The sequence below is a fragment of the Megalops cyprinoides genome, chromosome 6 (assembly GCF_013368585.1).
Source record: "Megalops cyprinoides isolate fMegCyp1 chromosome 6, fMegCyp1.pri, whole genome shotgun sequence".
In the NCBI taxonomy this organism is placed as follows: domain Eukaryota; kingdom Metazoa; phylum Chordata; class Actinopteri; order Elopiformes; family Megalopidae; genus Megalops; species Megalops cyprinoides.
Window position 1 is genome coordinate 9,719,366 of NC_050588.1, and position 17,677 is coordinate 9,737,042.

Genomic DNA, 17,677 nt, shown 5'->3' on the forward strand with positions numbered 1-17,677 from the left:
TATTACGTGTATATGTATTTTCTTTGTCTGCCCTGTTCTGTAAACTGTCGTCCTGGTGCTTCATCAGGACGAAACAAAAATAAAAGATTCCAAATGGAAATGCACTCACTTTCACCATGTTTTACAAAGCAGCATTCTTTAAAGGTTTTTAAAAACCAGCCCTCTGGCACATGTTGACTTGTTTGTGGTAGCACAATATTGCTTATCTGCAGACATCCCTTTTGAGCAGATGTTACACAAATCAGATTATCTTTACAAGGATGAGGTAACGTAATTTTGCATGTCCAACATCTGCACACCTCACTGATATACAGACCAGTGCTCATGTCCAAGCAGTGTCTCTTTGTAGGGGGTGCACTGGTGTCTGATTAACTCTTGTCCCATGTGACACCTCTAAACCAATCAGAGCTGAATATTATGCTTAAGAAAAAGTTTCATGCAGTAGTGAGAACTTTGCCTCAACAGCAGTTGTTATAACAGCAGGTATCGCCCCGATCCCCTTTTCAGGCATTAACCACCATTTACATCCTGACATAAAACAAATGCAAATCACTGCATTCAAGTTCCATATTTATTATATTTATTCTATTGAAAGTACAAATTCAGGACATCCATTGCAGCAATAATTTTGCCCGTTGCATCCAACTTCAAAGATTGCGCGACAAACCACAATGGTTGCATTGAACTGCAGTTTTTATATAAATGTTCACATTCATTTAAAAATGACAAAAGTGGCAGGAGAGAGAAAAGACATAAGCCCTTAAGTCAAAATCAATAAATATTTTTTTTTGCTTTTGTGTAGACATAGGCGCCTCTCAGATTGTATCACATACCTACTAAACCAACCATTGATAAAATGGAAATGAGAAGAATAGAAATGCTACAGCACAGACCTTGGACTGCGTAGGTCAAAGAAGAACGGGCTAAATTAAGAAAGCGAATTCCAAGATGCAACTAAGCAAAGGTTTTTCAGACAGGTTAGAGGAGTCACGTTAGCTTTAAAACAGTGAGAGCAATATCTTGCACATGCTTCAGTGACTCAGTTTAGCACCCTGAACATTTGAAATTGTAGCGCTCGTGCAGTTGCCATCGCAGACCATCCACGAGCCTGGTTTGTGAATATGAGTCAACAGCCCCTCTGAACCCCCTTTAAAGGAACTGAAAACTGATGGACCTCTGAAAAGGAAACCTGCTCTCCACGCAGCATAAGCTGTACGGTTGTTTTTCAGAGTGAAACCCAGCCAACCCCTGCAACGTACGAAGCCAAGCCACAGCAACACTGGATAAAACGCTAAACAGAAGAGAGGACAGTCAAAAGGCACTCTTAAGCGGACAAATGGGAGTGAAAAAACGGCCTACTTTGGATCTATACTTATAAACGGATAACTTCAGTCTGTTGTGTTATGGCTCAGGGGTGACTCGGGGTGGGGTCCTCCTCTTCCTCCTCACTCGGCCTTGTCCTTCCTCTTCGCCGTGAAGGGCACTTTGCTGGCTACCGTGGAGCTGACTGTGGACACGCCCCCTGCGACGGCGGACACGCCTCCCTTCACCAGACCCACGCCCACGGAGGGGACGGAGCTGACGGCCGATTTGGTGATCTCCAGGCTCTTCCCGCCGATCCAGGCCACGCCCCCCACCGTGGCACCCACCACCCCCTTGGTGGCGTTGAAGAGGCCGCCGGTCACGCGCCAGATCATCCCTGGCTGCACGACGGGGTGCTCCTTCCCATCGTCTGTGCAGGGGGACAAACGAGCGTTAGCTCCAAAGTGCAAGAGTGGTGCGTTTTACACGCGTGTCCATCTGAATATGGTCAGTTTTTGATCCGGCTCTTAAAATTTTGCTAGTTCTTGCCTTGGGTATTGCACATTCATTCACTATTTGGCTAAAAACATCCCTCATCGGTTTTTGTTACAGAGTTCGATACTTTAACACAGGGCAGCAGTGAAAAGTGGTGGTTAGGGTAACAGCTTCTCACCCCAAGGTGTGGGGTTTGGTTCTTGTGCCAGACACTGCTGCTACACTCTTGAGTGTCATAAGAATGAACACATTTCACGTGCCAAAAAACTCCCTGTCTGTGAATAAGTGAACTACACCAGCGGTAGCCAATTTTGTTGGCAGTTTAAACTTCTTTCACACTTGTAATGAGACCCCTGGGGTTCTGGGATTCTTTCATGGTTCGATGCCATGATGTAATGGATCTTAATCTGTGCCAAACCATGGTCTATGGACATCAGTGACTGGATCATAATGTAAAGGTCTGTCAGACTTCACTAAACATATGTGACAAAATGAACTGGATTCAAAGGGACATCCACAGCCCATTTCTCATATATATGAATGCGAATGAGTTTTAATTCACAGGTACTTTTTGCACAATTTCCTATAACAGGATGTGGCTGATGTGACTCAATCATGAAATAGAGAAGCTTTAAAAAAGTTTAAAACAAGCAGCTTTAACTCAAACCATTCAAGATCACACTTGGGTGCAATTCTCTTGATTACAATCAGAAATGCAGGGCTTGCAACTGATCCTTTATCTAATGACTGTCGCTACCTACTGAACTCCATCTAATTTTCCACCTTCCCTCAACGAATAAAAGCTTTGCATACAACGACATTTGGAATTTTAAAGGAAAAGGACACACCAAATGCAGTACGCAGGTAGTGTACATCAGGGCCGGTCGTGTCCGGTGCTAACACATTAAATGGTTTCATTACCCTTAAGTAAAAAGTCAACACTAGATGGAGCCCATGTTATAATCAACCACCAAAACAAGTAAATGGACACCATTACCTCCAGCCGGTTCGCTGGTGGTGATTTCTGGTTCCCCTTCCTCGTGATTACCTCCCGGCTGAGTTTCGGAACTGATGTTGACGTTCTGTTGCAGAAATATTAAACAAATGAAAAATGGATGTTCAACATACTTTTAAGGTGTCAAAAGCTTAAGCTTAAGATTTATAATTATTTTATGGTATATGAGATCATTTGTCATTCTCCTGATGTGGATATTTCAACTGTTGCATCACATTTCTCTTTAGGTTCAAATCATACTGTATCTGAGTATTTGAGTGTGAAGAAAGAGATGATAAAAAGTAAGACCTATCAGTAGCGCTATGACCCGACCCGCTTTTAAGCATATTAATTGTGAAAATACCAGAATAGAGTACTGTAAATTTTGAAGCTGACACTCCACTCTGTAGGGGGTTATTGAGGATGCACCCGCAATAACTTCACAATTAAGCCCTTGTCTAAGCTCTCCTCTCTATTTTTACCCTCTGTATTCATATAACGGGCCCGTTGGTGCCAGATCTCTAGAGGACTTAAGACAAGCACATCCCATTGGCTTTTCATGACGAATAACTTTAACAATGTTTGTCTCTGAAAAACTCAGGCGCTGTACAAACATCAACCTATGTCTCGGGGCAATGGGTCAAATTCATACTCCCATGGCGAAAACCATTTTCGCGTGCTCCATTTCTGCTATATTGCATACTCCGCACGGTCAACCTATCAATAGAAACCAGGTATCGAACATGTACCCCCATTTTTCACATGGGAAAAGTGAACCTCTGAGTCTAAAGGGCATGCAACAATTGCATCATTATCTAGACGAATATTACTTTACATTATTACCACTATTGCTAATAGTCTCATTACAGTGAACAGACTTGGATAAAACATATGGTATGAGGGTTTTTTTCCTTTTGAAAACAGCGACAGGTTACAAAACGACTTCATTACTGTCATAAACACAAATTTCATAAACACGTTTTCGAAATACATTGGGGGAAAAAATTCCATAAAGACCTACAAAAAATGACACTGCAGACACAAGTTAAATGTTCAATTATTGCCCATATAACTCACCGAAAATGAAATGCTAATTTCAAAGTACCCCAGACAATGCAAACTACAATGATCAAATAAATTACTCAGCGCCAAATAAAACTGATGCTGACCATTTCTACGTTAAAACTGAGTGCCCAACGACATCTAGACATCTAGGTCAGATAAACCTTTTATTTTAACTGAACAATTGGCTGTGTTTTTCGCTAATGCAGTACTGTATCATAGCATTTCGTTACATGGATAGTGAATGCGCCTGAAACACCACTAGCAACATAAATTCCTTTCTTTACTTGTGACTGCAAAGTTGAATAACGATGGTTTGTTGCAAAACACGATAGAAAGTAGCGAACGCCTACCTTCACCATTGTTTCCAGTTCTTTCCTGACGGTTCCTGTGCACCTGAGACAGATTATTGCACCGATTGTCTCCCTGGAAATAGCCTCTCAGTTCAAATCCCCCAGAGGGTAATAGCACAACCGAAAACGTGCAGATAGCTACTTAAGTTGTATGTGAATGACCGTTTTCTCTTATTTTACGTCGATACTGCGGACTTCGAAGAGCCGCGAGAGGCACGAAACTTTTTAAAATAACTGTGTTTTCGTCGAGCAGTTCTGCCAACGTGGCGCTGCTACCGCAGCGCTTGTTCCCTGCCTCCGGATCTTGCGTCACCTTGAACTGTTTTCGAAGTAGCGTTGGGATTTTTTTCCCCTTCAGAGCCTATTTAAAGCACATATTTGTGACAAGAGTTAGTATTGAATTAAACACTAGTAGCATTTGCCAACTAAGACAAATTCAGTGATTGCGTACAAACGTTTCTTTACTATTTCTTTTCTATTCTTTGCTATTACAGATCGATCTATCGCGATCCCAAGTGTAGAATTTCTTTGAAATTTGACCACAGGTGTTTCATGGACATCTGTAGCCTACCTCCCCGACTCAAAACACAAGAACCATTCTAAATATGTTCATAATCAAGTAAAGCTATGTAATACCAATTCATGATCGTTTGATTAAAAACTCCAAACTATTTACATTGTGACAGAGCTATAGGCAGTGTTGTAAAACTGTGAGTAAAAATAATGTATTGCTCAAGCTCAATGTCCTACGCGTTTTCTTAAGCGTAGGAATGGTTGAAATGCATTTCATGGATACGCGTGTCGACAGACATATCTTTAAAGATACGTCTGTAATATTTGGAGTGCATACATGCAAAACATTTAATACACATTAATTATCCTACAGTGGGGATACTTTGGAAATGCACAAAATACACGATCTAGCTACCTGATAGAATGTTGGGATTATTGCAGCTTTGGTTGCGTTCAGGCTAACACCAGACGTTACAGGAGCGAAATAAGATTTCCAGTACATACGTTAATAAACTCCAGGTTCAGAAAGTAAACATCGAAGCCATTGCTTTCAATGACGTAAGTGATGCTGCAAACGCACTTGCCTTTAAATCAGCTGCAGATTGCGATAGAGAACATTGGCTTTGAATGTTTCACGGCAGGCCTCAGTGGCCCTGGAGGTAAGGCGTGAGCGCACTACAAAACTTCAGAGCGACCAAACAACACACCTTCAGTCTTCTCTATGGAAGGACAAAAGGGTTCTGACAGAGCAGCTCTGTCATTGATGTGGCTAACACAGGTCAGCTTAAAGCAGCCAGAGGAGCCATTTCCAGTATGCAGCATTTAAATAAAATGGAAATTAGGTTTGAGCCAGCCAGGCTCCATTAGACTGTATTGGGAGGTCTCTCCTTGGTGTCACCCAGACATTCCTTAACATAGAAACATGTTTGCTAAGAGGTATGGCAGGGCAGGTTTTCGTAACTGACTCTGGGTGCTTTTATCTTGTGGATGCTTTTGATTCTAGGCCATCCTGACATATGAATGACAGAGTCGTTCATCGATTAAGAGGGCCAGCACAAGTTGTTCATTGATCCCTGGAGATGTGGCATGAAAGACTCAACCGAACCCAGAGCTGTCCTTCTGCCATGCCTCACCAATAACTTCTTTGAGGCATCACACAGGTCTTTCCACTGCCACAGAACACAAATTAATTTTTAAAAAGACAAATGTATCTCTGTGGCAGGTTAAAGTAAACACTCAAGTATTTGGAATTGTGACCTATTGATTCAGTGTCCAGGCAGATGGATCCATCAACAGATTGTAACATGGGGTATTTAATATGGCCCATTAGCACCCTCTGTGGGCTCATTATTTCTTCATGTTTGCCATCTGTATCAGCACTGACCACTGGGAGTTTCCAGTTTCCAGTCAAGTGTCCAGTCTTGGCTTCAACTCTGGTCTTTATTACATAAGGGAAGACCATGACTGAATGAGAAACTGAATCACATACAGGAGTAGGAGCCAATCAGCTGTGTGCTGAAAGCCATGTTAACCCCCTCCAAGAATCATGGCTCTCTGGGACCCCGAGTGGACACTGCTGCTCTATGCTGACGATCCTAGAGGGCAGAGCGTTCCACTGAAGTCCTCTAATGAGGCATTACTAGATGACGGGTCTGAGGACAAAGCTCATTTTGAACAGTAACATGTGTAGACTGCATGACCGGTGCGAAGAACATGCTATCTTATCTTAATGGAACATCTGTGACGGTGCATCATTTTCTGTGTGCAGAACTTTGTCAGCTCATTTCTGCAAACATAACTACATTTCAGAGGAAAATAGAGCAACTGGAATAAGCATTGAAAGCAGGCAGAGCCACTGGTCAGGCACAAGTACTGACGTATTAGCAACGAAGATCCAGTTCTAAAGCCGGGAGGGGCAAGGCCCACGTACACTTTCACCTGGCCCCCCAAGTTTTACAACAGCTGCCCTAAGACCACCACCACTACCAACACACTGCCAAAAAAAGTAAGATTGTCTAAAACCTGACTGCTGACTCAACTGAAACGCCCAACACCCAACATGCAGAGGGTGTTCTGACCTTTCCTGTCCTGACCTTGCACTGCGGCCTTTCAGCGAGTGACATGAGAGAGCTACAAGTAACGGTCAGCCTAGGGGTCAGAGCCACGGGGTGGGAGCGCAGATGGTCAGAGGCTGGGGTGTGACTGTGAACGACAGGGACGGGACCGGTCTGGGTGTACTGCAGTTTCTCCGACATGTACTGGCAGATTAGGGCCAGCGACTGTCTTCCGACAGGAGATACAGGGCACCAAAGTGCACAAGTCAGACGAACTCCATCCACCCTGCCGTCAGCCGTCATAATCAGTAGATAACAGAGGGGTTGTGGTGTTCAGCACGGCTGTCTTTATACCCTTTCCCCACTGCATGTAGGCAGTGTTATGTTTAAGACTATATGCTGCGTAGTTGTGAGGTTGAGGTGTTTGGTGTTATTTTGTTGTGAATGACCAAAGCATAAATGTGATGCGTGCGAGTGTTAGCATGAGGATGATATTCATGGTTGTATCTTATCTGTGTACTTGACAGTTTTGTCATTTGTTTGCTTGTCTCCATTTCTTGCCAACCTTTCCAAATGACAAAATTCTGTGCATATGTGAAATACACACCAGTATATATTGGCAGAGCATGTTTTCTCAGAGGTTTGCAAGGCTTGTTTGACTGCTGCCAAAAAACATTAAAATTGCAACTTAATTTTAATGTAAAAATGGTCAGCATCAGTTTTATTTGGCATTGATTAATTTGATTGCTCAATGAAGTTTGCATTGTCTGAAGTTTGAAACTAGCATTCAAATTATGAGTTACTATAATTATACCTCAGACACTTAACTTGTGTCTACATTGTCATTTTTGGAGGTCTTTTCAACACTCTTTCCCCCCAGTGTATATTTAAATTGTTTATAAAATTGCAATTAACTGCATTGAGAACACAGCTTCCAAGAGCACAGAAATGCATTCTTAGCCATATATCTAAGCATTTATTTTTTTGTTAGATATACAAAAACAGATGCACAATACCAGTCACCAAACAGAGGAATATAATGAAACATGACATGGTAGAAGCGGTTTATGTCCGTCTGATCAATGGGAAATGACGCATCTTGTCCCATTTTCTTAGAAAAGAGCAATGACCATACAAGCTCAAAATCTTCTTTGTGCAGTTGTGTAACTCAGTGTTCCACATTCAAAAAGTTTATTCCTGAAGTATTCATGTCCTTGCTGTTTAGCATTTCCTGTTGATTCTTCTTGCCGAATCTCCACAGGGACAAATAAGATGTCCTTTCCAGCTTGAAACTTAACATTCCATGATAACGTCATAGACCATTGATTTGCTCACATCTGCTTTCAGTTTGAACTATGCTGGCTTTTTCAGGTTTTGTCCTGTGTGAAATGGTCTTTTTGAGATTAAAAAAAACATAAAACATGGATGTACCATCACTAAAACACATGTTTGAAGTTTAGCACCCGCTCAGAGACTTTGCATTCCACCATTATGGGAGTGAATCTGAATCATTGCTTTTAACACAACATTAATTACAAATTGTTAGCAGTATATGTTTTCAGTTCATCCCAAGTCTAAACAGGAACCAAAGCGGACCTCTAATCCTTCCACAGAAATGTACAGTTCGGCTGGAAGAGAGGAAACTACTTGGGACCAGGAAGCATTGAGCTGTTGATGCATCAAGTTGTGGTCCTTCAAAAAAAAAAAAAAAAAAAAAAAAGACTGTCCGTTGCTACCTGCGATACTGCCTGTTCACAGTTGACAATAATTAGAGGTAGTTTGCCTGTTACAGCAACTTGTGCATCCCATCTTAGACTGCGAAGACAGAGGAAGAGAGTTTTCAGTGGAGGGCTACATAGATACAGGCAGATGAGCCTGTTTGCACTTGCTTATTATCTGGAAGAAGGTGGCCAGCCGCCAGTTTGTCCTCTTTTTGGGCACCTGAACGTGTCTGTGTTCATTAGCGGCCAGTGATTCGGGTTTCCCCCCCCTGCCGAGGGGCAGAGGTAGAGAGAGGCATGCAGGTGTGTGGTAATGGTGGTGGAAGCAGCTGGGGGCTGGTGCCCTTCCCTGGGTGGTTGGGAGGGAGGGGGAGGGTCATGTGACTTCTGCACGGTCACATGACCTCCCCGCTGAGCTCTGGTAGGCGCATGCCGTCGGAGGCCCAGCTGTAGGACAGGGCCTTGCAGTCGCTGTCGGGGCTGAAGCGCTTGCTGGCCCTCTCTGGCTTCTCGCTGTGGTCCTGCGTGACGCTGCCCTGGTCGTCCTGGTGCTCCCGCTTCACGCCCACCTCCATGGGGTCGTCCGCCAAGTCTGAAAGCAGGAAGAGGCCGCAGCGTGCCGTTACTGGGGAGGGCAGGTACGACTACACTCATTCACTTCACAGGACTGCCCTGTCTCTTAAGCCACTCTCTTAAGGAGTGGGCAATGATGTCAGAATCACAAGACAATGAATGAGTTTTGAAGGAAGACAGCATCCCGCACGCTACTGACCTCGGGTCAGCTGGGCCGTGTTCTCCTGCTCACTGCGAACCTGCCGCATGAGGGCCAGGTTCCTCTGGCTCACCTCCGAGTGGTCGACCATGGGCAGGGGGTAGTCCTTCCCTGAACACAGACAAGGACACACCCTCATTACTATACATACAGGGAGGATAGTGGACTGCTACAGAGTAAGCTAAATTAGACATTACAGTTACTGTCCTAATGACACCTCCCAACACACATACAGTTTGTAAATAAATATATATACACAATGCATATGATAACAAAATACAAGTGTATACAATAAATACATACATATGATAATACTGTTTATATCCGAGCAGGACTTTTTTTCCAATTCGGATACTGTGCACTGATGGCTGTTGTTTGCCAGACACAGACCATTTTAGCAACAGTGATAAATCTTACTGATGTGTACTTGTCTACACCCTAGGGGCAGTATTTCGAACAGTAATTCAGTAGATTTAAAAAAAGCGCAAGGAGTTTCTGCTGGGACTTTTGTTGACCTTCAGTCATGTGTTGGCTCAGGCCGAGTTTAAACACACATTTAAATAAGAACATGGTGTCCTTCTGGAAGATCACTGCAGGTCATCCCCATCCGAGTGTACTGCTAAACTCCACCCATCTTAGATCCACTTCCCTTCCCAGAGACATACCAACGATGCATCCGGCCTCCTCCTGCACCTCTGGGGGAGCGGTCCAGGGCTCGTAGATGTACTTGGAGGGAAAGTTCTTGAGCGCCGGCAAATATTTCCTGAAGCGTGACAAACACCACAGTTAAAACAACACCTGTTCTGAACACCTGCGCTCGGCAACCCGGGCGAACAGGTTCCGCGAGACTCCGCTTAGCCTTCGGAGGTGTTTACATCCACATCAATCCACATCCACAGAAATCTTATAACGTGGACGTAAAGAAAGAAAAAGTTTCTGAGCCGGTGAATTCTGAGGAGTCATTCATTAGCCCCACTGGAGGACAGGGAGTGTGTTAATGGAGCCGGGCCCACCTGAGGTACTGTCCGTCGGGGTCGGTGCGCCGGCCGAAGCGCACGGGGCAGAAGATGCGGGTATACTGGTGGAAGAAGGCGCTGGCCGACAGCCACATCCAGTTCCCAGCGTTCACACTGTAGTCTGCGTCCAGGAGGTACTCCTCGAATACCTGCACATGGGGACAGAGCAGCTGAAGGCTACTGCTGGCTGCAGACAGGCCTTTTCATACATCAGAAAACAAGACTCGATGTCTGAGCTCAATGTTGATTATTTGCTGAGGGCCACCTAGCCTGTGGATCAGTGGGGGCACCTTGATCTGGTCCCTCTGTGTCTTCCTCCATTCCCCTCAGCACACTCAGACCCCTCCCCTGCACCCCACCCTCCCTTGGCCGCACCCCTCAGTGCGCTTGCTCCGTGTTCTATGCGCCTGTCTGAAGATAATGCCAACCACATCACGAAATTTCAAGTTGTGACCCTTGCCTAAGTACCTTGATACCTGCTTCTTGTGCTTCACAAGCATCCAGCTATACTTAAACACGTCCACGCCATAAAGGCCAGTTCCACTCATAGTCAGGTGTAGGTGAGGTGTGGTTAGAAGCGGGTCACTTCAGACACAGTGCGCTGTTTACAGCTGGATTTGGCCAGAGCTTGATTACACTGCACCTGGCAGATGTAGGTGTGTTTATGGAACCAGCAAAGGAGGAAATAGCCAGGCGCAATTCCAAGTAAATCATGCAATCTCTTGCAAACAGACAGATATTTTCAGGTCAATATTAAACCTGTCCAGCCAGATGGTGACAGCGCCCTCTTCTTACTCCCCTCAGTACCCTCCCTCTTAGCCCCTCAGTACCTTCATGCCCTCCTCCCAGCTGATCCACAGGTCTCCTCGGGTCAGGAAGCAGGCCACGGCGTGCCGGGCCAGGTGGTGGATCCAGCCCTCCTGCCGCAGCTGGGTCATGATGGCGTCGATCCAGGGGAAGCCCGTCTGCGCCTGGGTGAGAGATGGAATGCCACGTCACCCCCGAGCAGCCGAATGGGCGTCCCCCGAGCCGTCCAGTCCGGTGCAGTCACGCCATGGGGCACTTACCGTCCTCCACTTGTCCAGCGCCTCCTGGTTCTCATACCAGTTGATCTGCAGACAGATGGGGTTGCCGGCCATCTTGGTGAAGTTGGGGGTGGCGGAAGCAACGGTGTAGAAGAACTCCCTCCACAACACCTGTCCCTGGAGGGATACTGGGGGCAGGGAGTGGTTCTTGGACTGCAGAGGGAGGAGAAACCATGTTCACCATGACTGATCTCAACTAATATGTCAACTGCGCTAGACATACCAGAGGCCATACTCAATACCGTAAAATAGCCCCATTGTAACATACTAACAAAACTGCAACAGCTGAGAAACGGTTTTTTAATGAACATACCAGAATGCCAAGCAGCGAGTCAGATTTTCACACTAACATTACCATCTCCTGCCGCTCTGTCAATTTTTTTCTTTGATAAGAGTTATCAGAACCATTGGTCTACCCATAATGCAGCGGGAGAATGAGCTGGGTGCTGCTGAGAGGGCCTCACCTGTGCATAGATGTTAGACAGCCTGTAGTAGAAGGAACGGACAGACAGGCAGCCCAGGCTGAAGTAGGGGCTGAGGCCGGTTGTGCTCGGTAACAGGGAGTTGGGGATGGTACGAGGCTTGGAGAAGTTGACAACCCAGCCCTGAGACACACACACACGCGCATACACACACGCACAAACAAAGCATTACTTCCAATGTATCTGAACTGTCCCTCAACTTGCAGAGCTGAAAAAAAAACTGTTTATGCAATACATACAATGGAGGTACAGAAAAATAGGCTTAGGAGCTTCAGAGCAGCTCAGCTCATCAATACAATGCTGTGACAATGATCTACCATCTGAAAATGAACTATCACTGAAATACCGTTTAATATCATTGCACCTTTGCAAACATTAAAGATTAACTGATCCCTTCCACATCACTAAACTAGGTTACTGAGGATGCAAATATTCACCTATCTTTTCCAAGAAACAGTTCTTGTAGAAAGCCGGCAACTAAAGCCTACTCTGTGATGATAACAGTCCATGTAATAAACAAAGATGTCTCAAAACCCAGCTTGTTAACTCGCCCATTCACTGGCCAGCTAGCGAATCCAGCAGCACCATTTAGACAATGTTAGCTAAGATAACTTAAGAATCATAACAATGTAGATACTACTTTATTGGCGGTTTCATGTAATCAATATAACTTGTTAATTCCGGTATCTTCTCTTACTTAATGTAGTCTCTAGCTAGGCAGAATTCAGCCAATTATGGATCTTTTTTTTTTTTTTTAAAGCGATATGGCACTCAAATCCATGGTACATCGTGGATATTGGCATGAAAAAGAAAAAAACTGGTTCAATCACATTACATATTTGTTTTCTTATCAGTATTATTTCTCTGGGGAATATCACCATGGGTAATTTTGTATAATGAACTCCATTTTGCGGAACACTGTGCCGTGAACCGAATGACTTGTCTCACGCCTACTCAATACAAAAGCCACCGTTCATGCCAAAGAATCCTGTCTCCTCCTCTCCTGTCTTCACATTCCTGCTGACATGTTGAAAGGTGGCCAGGAAATTAAATCCTTAAAGTTTTGTGGCGCCATTCAAGGAGTATGTACAAAGGAGAAGACTACAGGAAGCACACAAAAAAGTGCGGCCAGCAGTCCCTCCAGGAAGGCTTTGCCACAACTTTGGGTGATGTGCTCCATTCCGTTGAATTAAAGCTTTATAATATATCTTCAATTTTAAATTCATCACAGAAAGATCTTTAACCTTCATAATCTTGTATGTTGATTGTCCTTTAGTGCATGTGCTTCCTGTAGATCACGCCTGCCGGCATGTTAAAACGGAGCAGATCTCTACCTGGCTCTCCAGGTGCTTCTCCAGCCTCTTCAGCCCCTGAGTTTCCCCGCCAGGCCACAAGACCTCAACATCCACCTCTATCCCAAGATCCTCCAGGGTCGGCACCTGGTACTCATTCTCACTCCCTTCTTCTGTGGGAGTTTTGCACTTCCTAGAGGTGGACATACATGACATTTCAGGGTCAGGTTAACAAAGCATCAATGCATCACATCATATTTATGCCGCTGAAGCTTGTGACATGATGTTTGTGAGTGGTGCCATATTTGCACAAAAATGGTGAGTCTAGAACATGTATACATTAAACTGGGAACAAGAGATTCATTACAATGAACTGTAGTGACTGTTTCAAGACTCACTTTACACTACAACGATTAAAACTGAAAACAAGAGGGGCTAGCTTAGTCAGTTAAGATCCCTGCTCAGTGCAGACTGGATCTGAGTCAGAGGGGCAGAACACAACAGGCTTCGTTCTGCTGGGGGTAGGGCGGGTTCGTCTCGCCACTAGAGGGCCCTCAGGTGCTTGCAAATCGCTCAGATTGAATTAGCAGCAATGTGCCGCTCCTCCAACTGGCGTTGGCAGCGCTGTGATGCACCGCGTGACTCTGTGATAAACAGACACCGAGTACATGCGAGTGTACTGGAGTACTGCTTTCATCTGGCTTCAGTACTCCTGTGTAAGCGTGGAGTGTGTGCAAAGAGGCGAGTCTAAAGGGACACGACTGGTCATTCCAAACAGGGTGAGAAAGGAGGAAAAAAAAAAACACTAAGACAATACTAGGAAAAAAGAGAATACATGGGTAAAATTTTGCCCAGTTTCAGATAATCTGACCGCCTTCTGGTTGCATAGCAATTGCTTCACTTAGGCCTGTACAATAGGGGGCTCTGCAGGAGAGCAGGGCCTGGCTTTGATCGCCACTGGAACGGAGCGCAGGCTCCCAAAAAAAGTGCTGGAACAGGCTGTTCCCGACCGTCCCGACCGTGTGCGAGCACGAGCCCCCGCCGGCCGCTGCGTCGGCGGGTGGCCGCCCCCGAGGCTGCGCCCGTCGCGCGGCACGCAGGACTGTTTGTGCAACACAAGCAGCTTGAAATCGCGGGCAGCATCTGCTCCCTCGGGGCGATCCAAATCGGCGCCAAGAAACCACGGCAGACACGCCTGCTGCCAGGCAACCGCCACTAACTGGGTCCAGATTCCAGGGCTTACGGAGCGCGATTAGATTACACGGTGTGGGTATGCGCTGTTCAGAGGGGTGTGAGAGTGGAAAAAAAAAAGATACTGCTCTGACGCCTGTGAAACACACTTCCCCAAGCACTGACACAGTGATCCGGAGAAAAATGGGTCAGCAGAGACGAGTAGCCTTCCGACAGTTAAAAATAAAAAAAAAAAAACGATCTGGTTTTATTTATTGACAACAGCAGGATTAGCTTTGGGCTATTATGTCTTCACGGACTGAACTCTGTGGTCACCCTTGCTTCCTCACTGTTAACATCTTAGTAAAAATACATCCAGACTTTCCCTCTCAGAGTTACACTTGTCTGGTCTGGCTTTAGGTATAGTCCTAAAACGGTGCAACGCAGGGCTGCAGGCCTTCTCTGGGGGCTCTGCGCGGTGTGCTTACTCAAAGTCCTGGCGCGTGATCTCCCGGGCTGGCTTGTCAGGCTCTCCCAGCACAGACAGCACTTGGAGGAACTTCTTGTAGGTCAGCGGGGGCTTCCCGCCGTTGGCTTTGATAATCCTGCAGGTAGGGAGGAAAGGTCAACAGAGCTACGGGAGACATGCTCTCTCTCACACACACACACATGCCGCCACCCCCACCATACACACATCCTCACAGACACATGCACACTAACCTGCAAAGGCACATACACAAAAGCCCTACCAGACAAACACACACACCCGCCTCACACAAAAAAACAAACATCCAGACACAGTGACACACAGCCACACATATGCCAAGCCACTTTCCTTTTTACAATTACGTATATCAATTTCCCCCCCAGACCTCCCTTTGCAGAGCACGCTGTGTGAAATTAGGATAGTTTACGCCTGTTAAATATTCACAAAAAGAACATGCGAGCCCAGGGACAGCCTGGGTTTCATTTAAATCGGCAATCCTGACTAACCAGCAAGCCTCAAACACATGCGAATTAGAAATGGATGGTGTCGCAATAATATAAAATGAGAACTAGCAAGCTGCCATTTCGCTCAACAGACACTGCCACATCCATTTGGAATGGAGGGGAATTTTACACCTCTGCCATGTGTGTAACACTATAAGACCCCCAGACTCCAACTGAATGATGATGCAGATCTTGCTCTTTTAAGCTGCGACACACAAGCACTGTCATTTTAAAAAGACTCCGGCTGTCCTGGGGTCACCTCATCAAGCGTTAGCCAGCATATGCCCGCTGGCAGGCAGCGCTGTCCAAAAGCTCCACTGATCTCTGGAAGGCTCTCCTGTCTGTTGTACACTGTGTACTTCTGTGCGTTTCACTGAAGGGTGAATTTTTATTGTGTATTACTGTCAATCTTCATCACCTTCAAATTGCTGGAAACTGTTAGTAAGACTGGCTTAACTAAACTGAGCCTTTTGCCTTGCAATGATGTCACAGTTGTCCTGGTAACTTCAAAGCAGCATGAGTACATGCGTTTTCCCCTGCAAGTGCAGCTTCAAAAGAACACACTGCTAATGCAGCTCTTTAGCTTCCGTTTCTGATCAACAGCCTGTTTACCTTGCTAGAACACAGTGAATAAACGATTATAGTATTAACAACAGATTGCATTTACATAGCAACTTTCGTGGATCTGAAAGCGCTACAGTGACGGGTGGTGGTGGGCTGGGGGGCAGATTCGGTAGCGTACCTCTTGACGTCGTAGAGGGTGTGCGCCACGCAGGACTGCACGCTCAGCCCCAGCTCCTGGGCCAGGGCGCGCAGGCTGTCGTCCAGCCGGGCGTAGAAGGGCTCCACCTCGGCGTCGAAGGTGAGCTGGGTGACGCCCCAGCGGCGGACGAGCTCGCGCAGCACGGCCTCGTGGCGGCCCTGCAGCACGTAGAGGCGGGAGCCCAGGGCGGCCAGGCCCCGCTGCAGGTCCCGCAGGCTCTGCAGGAGGAAGCGCCAGCGCAGAGCGCCCATGCGCATCGCCCCCTCCAGGAAGGCGCGGTCCAGCACGTACACCGGGTACAGCGCCTCCGACGACTCCAGCGCCGCCACCAGCGTGGGGTTGTCGTGGAGGCGGAGCCCCTTGCGGAACAGGTGGATGGTGCGGTGAGTCATGGCGCCGGCGTCTCTCGGTTTTAGTCGCCCCTGCTCGCCCGATTCCCTCCCGATGACCTGCCAGTGGGGGGGAGAGAGCCGCATTGAAGGGTTTTGTCGTCCCCCCCCCCAGTGACCATCGCCGCTGCCGGGGAGACGTCAGCGGCAGTAAGGAGCTTATTAGCTGGTGCGAGTGCTGCATGTTTGTGCTCTACTGCTGGACACATAAGCCCAGAGATTTGTGCTCCCCTTCCAAGAGATTACAGCCTCGTAACATGACACGGCTCTGATGTCCCCCTGCACCCGCTGCCGCAATGACATCATGACACCAGACGTAGCATTTAATATCTCCTGCAACATTGCACCCACAAACAAAGAAGCTTGTTACTACAGATACCTATGATTGTTGTGGAGCATGCATTAAGGTCTCTGTAGTTGTCACAAAATACTGAGCCAGTGTAGTCAGTTTTATTTATAGTTTTTGCCACAGTCCAGCTATACTAAATAGGATCACATGTTTAAAGGTATCCCCATTTTAAAGATATCTTATAGGACTTGTCTAGAGTGGCGTGAAATGCAAAGTTTGTCACCCTTCTCTGATGTGAGTGTTAGTATTTGCTCTCAGATTTCAGTAATCAAATAAAACAGCAACCATAACAGAGGGGGGCAAGATGTTTCCCTGGAAACCAAGATATGATTTCAAGGTTGAAACAAAAAGCACAGAGATGTATGCCCTTACAATGGTGAAGTACTTCTCAAATGCAGCCCAAGTCAGTTACATGAAAGCATAGCCAGCTAGCTATTAATGATGGGGACCACCAATTTTCCACAAGCAATAAAGCATTTCTTATAAATATATAAATATATGTTTAACATTTATATGTATATGTTTAGATTGTTTCCATGACCTGAATTAAAGGTTAAAATTAACTTATATTCTTGTCAAGAAGTGTAAATTTGTACCTGCAACTACAGCTTAGGGACACATTGAATGACCATAATATATTACTGTTTCTGTAGGTACAGAATTCACAATTCAACAGTGAACAGCAAAACATAAACACTGTTAGACATCACAGCTGTAATACATAATGTCCTCTTCATTTGACTTCTACCAAACTCAGGACACCTGTTGGTACCTGACTGTTACTACTACAACAAAGATGACTAAAATGGTGGAGCCAAGGTGGAGCCAGCAACATCTCCAAGACAAACATGCAGCTACTACCATCAAGAGCAACA

The 17,677-nt window shown here is 45.9% G+C and overlaps 2 protein-coding genes across 2 annotated transcripts; both read right to left on the reverse strand.

The window, feature by feature from the left end:
- Positions 1–568: 568 nt before the first annotated feature.
- Positions 569–4,507, reverse strand: zgc:153675 (uncharacterized protein LOC768179 homolog). Its single transcript, XM_036531665.1, has 3 exons — positions 4,207–4,507; positions 2,795–2,879; positions 569–1,732 (listed from the first exon to the last, which is right to left on the reverse strand). Exons 1-3 carry the CDS (start codon positions 4,213–4,215, stop codon positions 1,446–1,448), a joined length of 381 nt encoding a protein of 126 aa, XP_036387558.1. The 5' UTR covers positions 4,216–4,507; the 3' UTR covers positions 569–1,445.
- A 3,678-nt stretch (positions 4,508–8,185) lies between these two features.
- Positions 8,186–16,462, reverse strand: cry4 (cryptochrome circadian regulator 4). Its single transcript, XM_036530932.1, has 10 exons — positions 16,044–16,462; positions 14,800–14,916; positions 13,184–13,334; positions 11,832–11,972; positions 11,350–11,520; positions 11,113–11,253; positions 10,280–10,431; positions 9,932–10,029; positions 9,267–9,377; positions 8,186–9,086 (listed from the first exon to the last, which is right to left on the reverse strand). Exons 1-10 carry the CDS (start codon positions 16,454–16,456, stop codon positions 8,890–8,892), a joined length of 1,692 nt encoding a protein of 563 aa, XP_036386825.1. The 5' UTR covers positions 16,457–16,462; the 3' UTR covers positions 8,186–8,889.
- Between the last annotated feature and the right edge of the window lie 1,215 nt (positions 16,463–17,677).